This window comes from Mustela nivalis, assembly GCF_964662115.1.
Source record: "Mustela nivalis genome assembly, chromosome: 4".
Classification (NCBI taxonomy): domain Eukaryota; kingdom Metazoa; phylum Chordata; class Mammalia; order Carnivora; family Mustelidae; genus Mustela; species Mustela nivalis.
The window spans coordinates 8,534,896-8,545,884 of NC_139023.1; the positions used below are offsets into that span (position 1 = coordinate 8,534,896).

General features: G+C 44.1%; 1 protein-coding gene across 1 annotated transcript; it reads right to left on the bottom strand.

The window, feature by feature from the left end:
- Positions 1 to 3,754: 3,754 nt before the first annotated feature.
- LOC309863418 (growth-regulated protein homolog gamma-like) lies at positions 3,755 to 6,090 on the bottom strand. Its single transcript, XM_082728219.1, has 4 exons — positions 5,698 to 6,090; positions 5,470 to 5,593; positions 5,278 to 5,361; positions 3,755 to 4,501 (listed from the first exon to the last, which is right to left on the bottom strand). Exons 1-4 carry the CDS (start codon positions 5,789 to 5,791, stop codon positions 4,471 to 4,473), a joined length of 333 nt encoding a protein of 110 aa, XP_082584345.1. The 5' UTR covers positions 5,792 to 6,090; the 3' UTR covers positions 3,755 to 4,470.
- Positions 6,091 to 10,989: the final 4,899 nt, after the last annotated feature.

Here is a 10,989-nt window from a genome sequence, read left to right on the forward strand (position 1 = left end):
TAGCCATTATAAACATGCTCAAGGAATTTTTTTAAAGATTTATTTATTTATTTTACAGAAAGAGAGAAAGAGCATTTGGTGGGGGGTCGGGAAAGGGAGAGAGAATCTCAAACTGACTCTTCACTGAGTGCAGAGCCCAACAGGGACTGAATCCCATGACCTTGAGATTGAAATCAAGAGTTGGATGCTTAACCAACTGAGTCACCCTGACACTCAATATGCTCAAGGATTTAAGAGAAGGATTTAAGGATTTAAGAGAAAGAAGTATTTAAGAGAAAATGTGAACATAATGAAGAGAGGATATATAAAATAAATATATTTATAAATAAATCATTTAGCAAAGCAATGAAATGAAGAGTCCTTGTCAAGGTAGCTATAAGAATGTAAATGTTTTTGAGGAGATAAATTTAAGTAGCAAGATAGAAAGAAATCCTCATAAAACATACACACACACACAAACACCCATGCATGCATACACACACACTTACACTGTAACTTCTGGAATTGTCCAGTCAAGGGACTGGAGAATAGAATATTCATCCAGTAAGTCCTGCACCTCAATGAGACTGGCCTCTGAAGGCAGTAAATCAGAGGCCATCTTAAAAATAAATAAATAAATAAATAAATAAATAAATAAATAAATAAATATCAGGGGCCATTTTGTCTCTGAGCTAAGCAAACTCTCCCCCTCATTCCCACCTCCCCAAACCCAAATGGAGAGTACCCTCAGGAAGTGGAACAGAAGGATAGGGGAGCTTGAGTTGGGAAGCTGTCAGCAAGAACAGATGTTGCCCATTGCAACTGTGGAAGTCATTGGTAAGTGAAGGAAATATGGAGTGGGGCATCAACGGTGAAGGTAGGATAAGATCTTCCTCTCATTATTTGTGGGGGTAGTCAGAAAAAAGAAAGAGAAACAGATCACCTGTTATTCTGGATTGGCCATTGTACTACTGAGGTGTGCTACCTCACCATCCCCCACTGTCTTTCCAGTCATGTCTGGAAGTCCTGAGAGGATATCTCAATAGCATTCAAAAGAAGGACTCATAATGACATAGTAGGATCAGCCATATTTCCTTCTTTCTGGGTTTACCTCCTTAGGCAACATTGTTCAAGAAACTTGAGTCAATGTTGTCACTGCTGTTTTCTGCTGATGACCTTTGGAAACTATGCTGTATCACCCCATATCCTTTCCCTACTTCACTTCATGACAACCACCTCACACACCCTTGTGTCCCATTTCCTGCCGTAACACCCTCAATGGGAGACTGCCTTGTACCTGCAAAGTCTCAGGGCAGTATGGTGTGAAAAGCATAGCACATATCCTCTTGACCCAGGACAGACATTAAGATGATATTCATGGAACTGGCCTGAGGACCAATGGCAGATTTCTGGAGCCACCAATCATGTTTAGTCCCTAAAATAACTTCGGAAATTGTATTATGTTATTATCTCCATTCTATTATAGGGGAAACAAGGCTGGGTAAAGTCAAGAAATGTACCCAAGAGCACATGGTCAAGCGATACAGCTGGAATTTATCCAAAGTCTATCTGATTCTTTGAAAACTATGTCCTTAACCACCATAGGAAGAGAATATCTCTTTTCTCTTTTCCATGCTGCATGTTCCTTATTGACAAGAAAGAGCTCAGTGGCCAGTACGACAAGCTCAAGCCAATGTTTGAATATAAGGGCTAGTCTTAGGAGTGAGGGCTTTATTGAAGCCTTCGGGGGTTCCCCTTATAAATAATTTCCAATGTCCCTTCACTTGGGATTAGGGAGGGCTAGCATTGGTAGAGCCCCCTAGAATGGTTGACATTTATTTACTTCTGCACCATTCACAAATTTTCTTCCTTCTGATCTCATTGATAACTAATAACATTGGAGTTATAAAGAGGTTGCCATTTTTAACCTCAAAGAGAAAAAGCTCACAGAGGTTGTTTCTTGCTACTTAAAATCCTTATTTACCCAGCTGCTTGGCAAACTAGAACCTGATCTCAGATGCTGAGGGGACCAAGCCCTCTTTCCTCTGCTGAAGTAAGCTCACCATTTCCTGAATAAGTCTCTACTCAGGGACAAGCACACTCTGCACATCCACAAAAATTCTTCCTTTTCAGGTCTGGAGTGTGGTTTCAGATTATAGGGATCATTCTTCTCTTTACATATAAATTTCCTTTTTGGGGCGCCTGGGTGGCTCAGTGGGTTAAGCCACTGCCTTCGGCTCAGGTCATGATCTCGGGGTCCTGGGATTGAGTCCCGCATCGGGCTCTCTGCTCAGCAGGGAGCCTGCTTCCCTTCCTCTCTCTCTGCCTGCCTCTCCGTCTACTTGTGATTTCTCTCTGTCAAATAAATAAATAAAATCTTAAAAAAAAATTAAAAAAAAAATTTCCTTTTTGTCTTGGAATACTAGAGTTTTGGTATCTTCCAGGGGACAGTTTTGAATACCAAGACCAGAAAACTTTCTCAGGTTAGACAATCTATTAGGTTCCATAAAAATTGCACTAAGACGGATGGGAACCAAGGGACTCAAATTTCAAAATTGTTCTAGTTGACAAATTGGTATAAAGAATTGGAACAACATGGATGGAACTAGAGCGTATCATGCTTAGCGAAATAAGTCAAGCAGAGAAAGACAACTATCATATGATCTCCCTGATATGAGGAAGTGGTGATGCAACATGGGGGCTTAAGTGGGTAGGAGAAGAATAAATGAAAGAAGATGGGATTGGGAGGGAGACAAACCATAAGTGACTCTTAATCTCACAAAACAAACTGAGGGTTGCTGGGGGGAGGGGGTTTGGGAGAAGGGGGTGGGATTATGGACATTGGGGAGGGTATGTGCTTTGGTGAGTGCTGTGAAGTGTGTAAACCTGGTGATTCACAGACCTGTACCCCTGGGGATAAAAATATATGTTTATAAAAAAATTAAAAATTAAAAATTAAAAAAAAAGAATTGGAATAACATTAAACTCAGTGGTGTTACTTATAAATGAAAGTTAGAAAATTGAACCCCAAAGTCAGTTAGATCTTTTCATAGGTGAAGTACTCAACCATTCACTCTTTGTGCTTCTATGGGTGACACAAATTATTTGAATTTTGAAGGAAAAAATCCACTTTATCACCATTTCACAGCCAGTTTCACTAACTTGTCAATAATTGAAAAATCATTTAGCAAAAGCAATGAAATAAGGGTCCTTATTAAGAGTGCTACAAGAATGTAAATGTTTTTGAGGAGAGAAGATTAGGTAGTAGAGTAGAAAGGAGCTCCTTATTAAAACAAAACAAAACAGCAATAGGGGCACCTGGGTGGCTCAGTGGATAAGCATCTACCTTTAGCTCAGGTCATGATCCCAGTGTCTTCAAATAAAGCTTTGAGACCATGGCCTCAGGCTTGCTTCTTAGCAGGAAGCCTGCTTCTCCCTCTCCCCCTGCTTGTGTTTGCTCTCTTGCTGTCTCACTGTCTCTCTAAATAACGAAGACAACAACAACAACAACAAAAACCGGTAATATATACCAGTAACTCTCACACTGAGGGGCAAAGGGAAACCCCCATTTTGAAAAAGCCCATTCTTGGGTATAGGAAACTCAAGGTGAGTGATATCTACCATCAGATAAAGTTAAGCCTAAATTATTTCCTTTACTCAATGTAGCATATTGAATGCCCAGGAGGAAAAATTTTTTTAGAAGGTTGAGAAATATTGGTGTAAATCATTAGCTTATCCAGTAAAAATAGCCTTTTCCCACTAAATGAAACAAGCATTTTTTTTTTACTTTGAGATACTTTATTTTCAAGTTCTTTCGCAAAAACAGCAATAAATATTTGAACTTCTCTGTTAGAAGACATAGAAAAACAATGTATAATTAAGAATAAACAAGGCATTATGCCTTACAAGAAAGACATAAAATGTCCAAAGGATATTTAGAACATTGTAGTTCCTAAAGCTTCAACATGAGAAATGTTGACCACATACTGTGAAATTATTTCAATAAATAGCTGACATTCTTTTAAACAATTACAAAAGTAGATGTACACATATATTCCCCAAATTGACAATGAACTCGCCATCTCTTTGCTCGGATCCCCCTCTCTCCCCAGCCTCCGTCACAGTGGCTGGCATTCCGTGGGCCCACCAGAAGTATTAATTTAATGATTGGAGAATATTTGCAAGTCTTTTACCTTCAAATTAAATAAGAATCCAGGTCGAGCTAAATTGGGTTTAACATAAAATAGATAAAAATAGCGGTACAGTACACAAATAGATTCAATTACATCCTAATTATTTTATGTGTAAAATATTAACATGGAAATCTTTATAAACCAACCAACCAATAAATAAATAAATAGGAGAACTCTCCTAGAGATGCTCAAACATATTAAGCCCAGTTCAGGTGGAGCTGGTAACTGGGAGCTGATGATTCCACCTTCCCTCTTGGATTCCTGTTAGGGCGGGGCCTGATCCGGGTCTAGCCACCAATCAGCTTTCTCCTTCCTCTGGTCGGTTGGAGCTGCCCAATAACGAGAGAAATGTCATCCTTTGTAGCTGCTAAAGGAAGATATCACCAGCACAGCCCTCTTCTCCTGTCCTGACCCTGAGGTTCCAGAGTTTTCTAAATCTAGTCTCCCCAGCATAGCATCCAAAGGCTATTATTTCCTACGCTGTGCAGCAGAGACCTCTAAGTTCTTGGATGCTTTTATTTAGGAACGCAGGTGGGGGCCTGTGGGGCCTAACTGAAGCTTTAGAGCATCATCATCATCATCATCATCATCATCATCATCATCATCGTAATGGCTCAGAATGGACAGAAAGGACAATAGTAATTGTCCTTGAGTCACGTGGCTAATAGATGGTAGAATCCAGATTTGTTCCCAGAGCAGGGTCACTACAAAGTGTCTGCTCTTCACCTCTAAGCTTTAGGGCCCATGGTGCAGAAAAGCCAAGAGTTCTGCTTTTCAGATGTGAAGCCTAGAAGGAACTGGGGTGGGGGGGCGGGGAGAGGAATAGGCCTGGGTTTTTCAACAGGTGGAAACTTTTAATATAACTAACACCAATCAGAATTTAATGAAAGCAGGTATACCCACACTCATCTGCATGGGGACTGAAGGCACTGGAAATATCCTTCTGGCACTAGAGCAAATGAATGATCTTACTAGCAAATCCCACTGTGAAACAATAACGATTTTCAGTCCTTCAGCTAAACCGTTGATAAAAACTCCCGGGGGCACTTGCAGGAGTGGTGACCTATGGCTCTCGTCCCACGTATGAGTAAAAGGCACAACTCACTTGTTCAGCATCTTGTTGATGAGTCTCTTGACCAGGGGGGCTTCGGGGTTGAGACAAACCTCCCGCCCATTCTTGAGAGTGGCTCTGCAGAGAGAAGGCAGAGCCCGCGTCGGCGGGGGTGCGGCCGGGCGGCCGGGCAGGGGCAGCGGGGCAGGGGGGCGGCCGGGGCTCAGCGGCGCGGGGGTCACTTACATGACTTCCGTCTGCTCGCAGTGGGGTCCCGAGGGCGTTACCACGACGTTCTGGACATTCTTGAGGTGAATCCCCTGCACGGTCTGCAGGCACTGGCAGCGCAGCTCGGCGGCCACGGGCGCCCCTGCGGGGAGAGCGCACGGGGTGAGCGCGGCGTCCCGGGTGGGCGCCCCCCGCCCCCCGCCCCCCGCCCCCGCCCCGCCCGGGGGCTGCGGCCCCGAGTGTCACCTGCGGCGCGGCGGCCGGCGGGGAGCAGCAGCAGCAGCAGCAGCGCGGCGCCGAGGAGCCGGGGGGCGCGGGGGGCGGCGGCGGCGCGGGCCATGGGGCTCAGCTCGGAGAGTCGCGGCGGCGGTGCGGGCGCTGCGGAGCGGGCGCGGGCGCGGGCCGAGCGGGCTCTGTGGCTCCCGGAGCCGGGAGCACCGCTTTTATGCCGGGTCGGCGCGGGGAGGTGAGCGAGCCCGGGGCCAGGGAAATTCCCGGCAGCGCAGGTCGCTCCGGGGTCGGAAAGGCCGTGGCGGCCCCGCCCCGCGGTGGAGGGGGACCCGCCCGGCCACCCGCCGGCCCGGCCTCCCGCGTGTCCCCGCGAGGCGGGGACCTTCTCCTTCCTCCGGAATCCCCAGAGGGGTCGTGAGTGGCCGTCGCGTGCCGCTGCCGCCCGCAGGGGGCACCGTGGGCGCCCAGCGGTCCCGGGGCGCGGGGAGGGAGAGCATCTGGGCGCCCCGGACAAGGGCTGCAGCACTGCGTTAGGGCGAGAGTTCTCCCTCTTTAGTTATCAGTTTCGGGGGAATTAAGGACAGTGAGGGGGCAAATTTGCTGAACGATCCTTTATCTCTACGTACTGTCTCTCGATGTGGTTCGGCGCATTCCGCGCGCCCGAAGCGACGGCGGTCTCGGATCCCGGCGGGGGTGTCCGAGCCGGCTCTGGATCCTGTTGCTCGCGTTTTCCACTTGGTGGGAAGAGGGATCAGGGTCTAAACTTGATTCCAGTGTTGATTTTTTTCAGAGTTGAGGGCTGACATGACCTCTTTTCTGGACCCTGCTGAGCGTCCCTCTTCCCCGGGAGAGGCGGGAACTCCCCAGGTCCGGGGACATCTCCTTTTCCAAACGCAAGAAGGGCTCAGATTTGATCTACGAAATAGGCCGTCAAAGCTGTAGAGGGGCTAGTGGGGCAGGCTGGCGGGATTCGCCCCCTCTGGTCCTTCTCTGGACAAGACGGCACCCAGTTCCCAGGGAGTGGGCGCCGGCTGTGTAGCTCCCTTGGTCCCGCTGTGTGCGGATCAAGCACGAACCGCCAGATCACAGCTCAGAATCCCTTTCCTGGTGCTAGGGGACCTTCGATGTTGGTCCCCCTTTCTCTCGCAGGGATGACGTGTCTCTCTTTTCTGACTGGGGATTTCAGTCTTTGAACCTGACACCTTGACTACTTTTGCACCAGAAGTGTTAGAGAACTCTTACTAATTCACTATGAGGTATAGAGGTCTGGAGTGTAATAATTCTCCAGGGTGCGCTCAGAATTCTTGGAGGCGTGCAATCCGATGGGAAGCGTGGCTGGGGTTTGGGGTGGGTGGGGGGCGCCGGGAGCAGACAGGAATGGCGTCTGGGGGGGGGGGTGTGGGTCTCTAAGAACCAGGCTCCAGGCAGCCCGGTGTAGGGAACACGCCTGCACAAAGTAGCCCGCCACTGGGCGCGCAGCGAAACTGCTTACCTCCGGTTGCCACCTATCACTTGTAGTTATTAAACATTTCTTTGTCTACCCCCAGGTAATTATGAGAAATGAGTCAACATTTGTGGGAGCCAGCACAGATTAAGCACTTTATAAATGTTCGTTAAGTGAGATAGTTTTTCCCAGCATTGCCTAAACAGAAACTCAACCTGTTGTAAATCCTTCCATAAAGAAAAAAAAAAAAAAAATGTAATGGAAAGGTTCACTCCCTAATTTTTCTCTTCACGTTTAAAATTTTCTGTACTAGGATTCCTGAAAAGAAGGCACATCTGTACTCTTCTAAGCGATACACAAGATTAAAAAAAAGAAAAAAAAATTACTGTTGAGATCTATGACTGATTTAATTTTGTAGTCCTATTTCCTTTTTCTTTTCTTTTCTTTTTTAATTAAGATTTTATTTATTTATTTGACAGAGAGGGAGGACTACCAGAGGGAGAAGCAGAGATAGAGGGAGAAGATGACTCCCTGCTGATCTGGGAGCCCAGACAGGTCTGTATCCCAGGACCTGAGCCAAAGCAACACTGTTTTCAATCACTTCATCTATAAATGGAGTTTGACTTACTCTCCATGTCATTGGTTGGAAAAGATTCATAAAATGAATGCCTACCTTCAAAGACATTCTAGCCTTGATCAGTATGCTTCTGAGAGGGAAAATGAGGGAAATTAGAATATTAAAAGATTAAAATTTGTCTTAAGCAGTAAGAAGTGAGAAAAAAGTTGTCAATATGTTACTAGCTTATGAATAATTAAAGCTGTGGTTCTTCTCTTGTTATAAATTGTTTTGTGGGATTTGATGGGAAACTGGCTCAGAATCCCAAAAATATTTTTTAAAAGTTGAAAAATGTATTTTTTACTTGTACTTGTAAAACAGTTTCATTTTATGAAGTTTATAGAATCAGAGAGACATGAAGAGTTTCTTTTTCCCTATAATCTCTTTTGTTTGTTCTACAGAACAAACTTTAAGAAAATCACCAAAAAATTGCTTTTTCCGTCAATGAACACAGTGGCGAACAAAGAAGGGTTTACAGGATTTTGAGTAAATATGAAAGAGGCCACTTCCTTTATTTAGTTGCCACATACCATGAGCAAATTACTAAGCCCCTGCACCCACCCCAAGGCATAGCATGTTTGTTTTGTGCAAACTGCAGGAGCTTTTCTAAGAGTTTTACAAATATTGACTCATTCAATCTTCCAAACAACGCTGTGAAGTAGATATGAGACTTTAAAGTTATCTTTCTGGGGCTTTAAGTTTACAAATAGAGAAACTAAGGTGAAGAGAGATGAAGTAACTTTCCCTCCATCCCAGGATGTTGCGCCCGGGACTCAAACTCCGAGTGAATGGCCTTGAACCATTATGCTATGATAAAGATGCTCTGTGATACGTGGTTAAGAATTTCTAGAGAGGAGTGATTTAAAAAAAAAAAAAAAAAAAGAGCTGCTTTTGGACCCCTGAGTGACTCAGTCGTTTAAGCATAGGACTCTTGGTTTCTGCTCAGGTAAGGATCTCAGGGTGGTAAGATCAAGGCCCTCATCGGGCTCTATGTGGTTCATTGAGCTTGATTCTTTCCTCCCGTTCCCTCTGCCCTTTCTCTGCCCCATGTATTTACTCTCTCTGAAAACAAAAATTAAAAGGCACCTGGGCGGCTCGGTTGGTTAAGCAACTGCCTTTGGCTCATGTCATGATTCCAGGGTCCTGGGATCGAGTCCCACATTGTCCTCCCCCTGCTCTGTGACGAGCCTGCTTCTCCCTCTGCCTGCCACTCGCTTGTGCTCTATTTCTCCCTCTGTCAAATAAATAAATAAATAAGATCTTAAAAATAATAATAAACAAAAATAATAAAAATTTAAAAAAATAAAAAAACTGTTATTCCCTTAGCTGAATAGTTCAAATTTACTTTTTCTACAATACAGACATAACAGAATGATCATGCACCTGCATCGTTTTGTTTCACTCTACATAACTCTCCTGTTACAACTCTTTCACATAGCTTGTTTTATTTTCTTAAATTGTCCGATTTTGAGAAACTAGTCACTCGACCATGCAGAAATCTGGCAAACATCCCCTTAACTAAAGCATGAAGGTTAATGGTGTAATGCAGTGTGAAGTGGATATCATGTGCCTTCTGATACAATATGATGAAAGGGGCACTTCAACTCTTTGGTATTTTCCTCAAAAGTTCATAACTCCAGTCTCACCAGGAAAAAAAAGTCTTTCCAACCCAAATTGAGGAATATCAAATGGCTGACTAGAGCTCTTCAAAAATGTCAAGGTCATGAAAAATAAGGAAAGACTCAGAAAGAGTCACAGTTCAGAGGGAAGTATGAGAGGCGACAGTGAACTTCAATGTGGTCTCCTGGGTTGGGTCTGGACGAGAAAGAGGACAGTGAGGGGAGAACCTAGCGAAGTCCAGGAGAGTATGGAGTTTTCATTAGTAAAAATGTACCAATGTTGGCTTCGTAGCTTTGGCAATGTCACCTTACTAAGGTTTGCAAAAGGAGAAACTGAGTAAAGAGTACAGAAAACTACTATTTTAACCAATTTTGTCAATTTAAAATTATTTCAAATCACGCAAAAAAAGGTGTTTTTTTTTTTTAAACTTGTTCTTTTAAAATCTATTTAGAGTACCACCCAAATGAAATCAGTGGACATGCGTGCTTTACTGCTAGCTTCCTGGGGGGAAAAAAGAATTTTTGTTGAGTTCATATTTGCTCAGCTATGAAAAGCTAAATACCCACTGCTCCAGATCGGACACTTCGTCATGTGTTAGAGGCTTAAAGAGTTTGACTTCAGCACTAATCATGCTGCATGAATCTCTCAATTTCATGTAACTAAAGAAAAACAGACATGATCTCCAGACCCAACCCAAGACTGACGTCAATGAGGGTGTTCAGGGAGATCAGAACTCTTATTTATCTACAGAAGCTGCCAAAAAATGGGAGTAAATGAAGCATGTCAAGAAGCAATAACACTTGAAGATTTTGTGGAGTTTAACTTCCAGGAATAACCTCGCATCACCTGTTTTTGGAAATGAGGTAAAAAGGAAAGGGTTGTTTGTTATATGTTCTTTAATATGTCACTTAAATCCATGAATCTTTCTCATCTGAAATGCAGATATGTTTATAAGCACAGGACTGCTGTAACCTACTACAACAAACAAGTCCATTCTCTTATTTGAATATGTGCCTCTCTAAGCCAATTACTTCTGCAAGAGTTAAACACCAAGTTGTGTGTTGGGTTTGTTTATTTGTTTTGTTTTTTGGTTTTTTTTTGTTTTGTTTTTTGTTTGTTTGCTTTTTTAGATTTTATTTGTTTATTTGAGGGAGAGAGAACTTGAGAGGGGAGAGGGTCAGGGAGAGAAGAAGACTCCACGTTGCAAGGAGCCTGATGCAGGACTCGATCCTGGGACTCTGGAATCATGACCTGAACCAAAGGCTCAACCAACTGAGCCACCCAGGTGCCCCTAAACACCAAGTTTTTAATGAACACTCTTTAAGCCAGGACAAGCAACAACTCTTAAGGAATGGAAGAGTCTTTAAGAGACATCTCTGGTGGTTAAGTTCCATTTGCCCCCTGTAATTATTACAAATCTTTTGGGATTGACAGTTAATAAAATCCAGAATGTTCACACCCTCTGGGCTCACTGCTTTGCCCTGGTCATGGCTGCAGCAGCCCAAAGCAAACCATTGTAAACTTACACCTCTTATCTTGGCCACACCAGGTACCTTTCTGCCCCAAAGTTTCTCTGTCACTGACATGGAAAATCTCTTGCCAATAAGGAAGAGGAGGCAATGGTAAC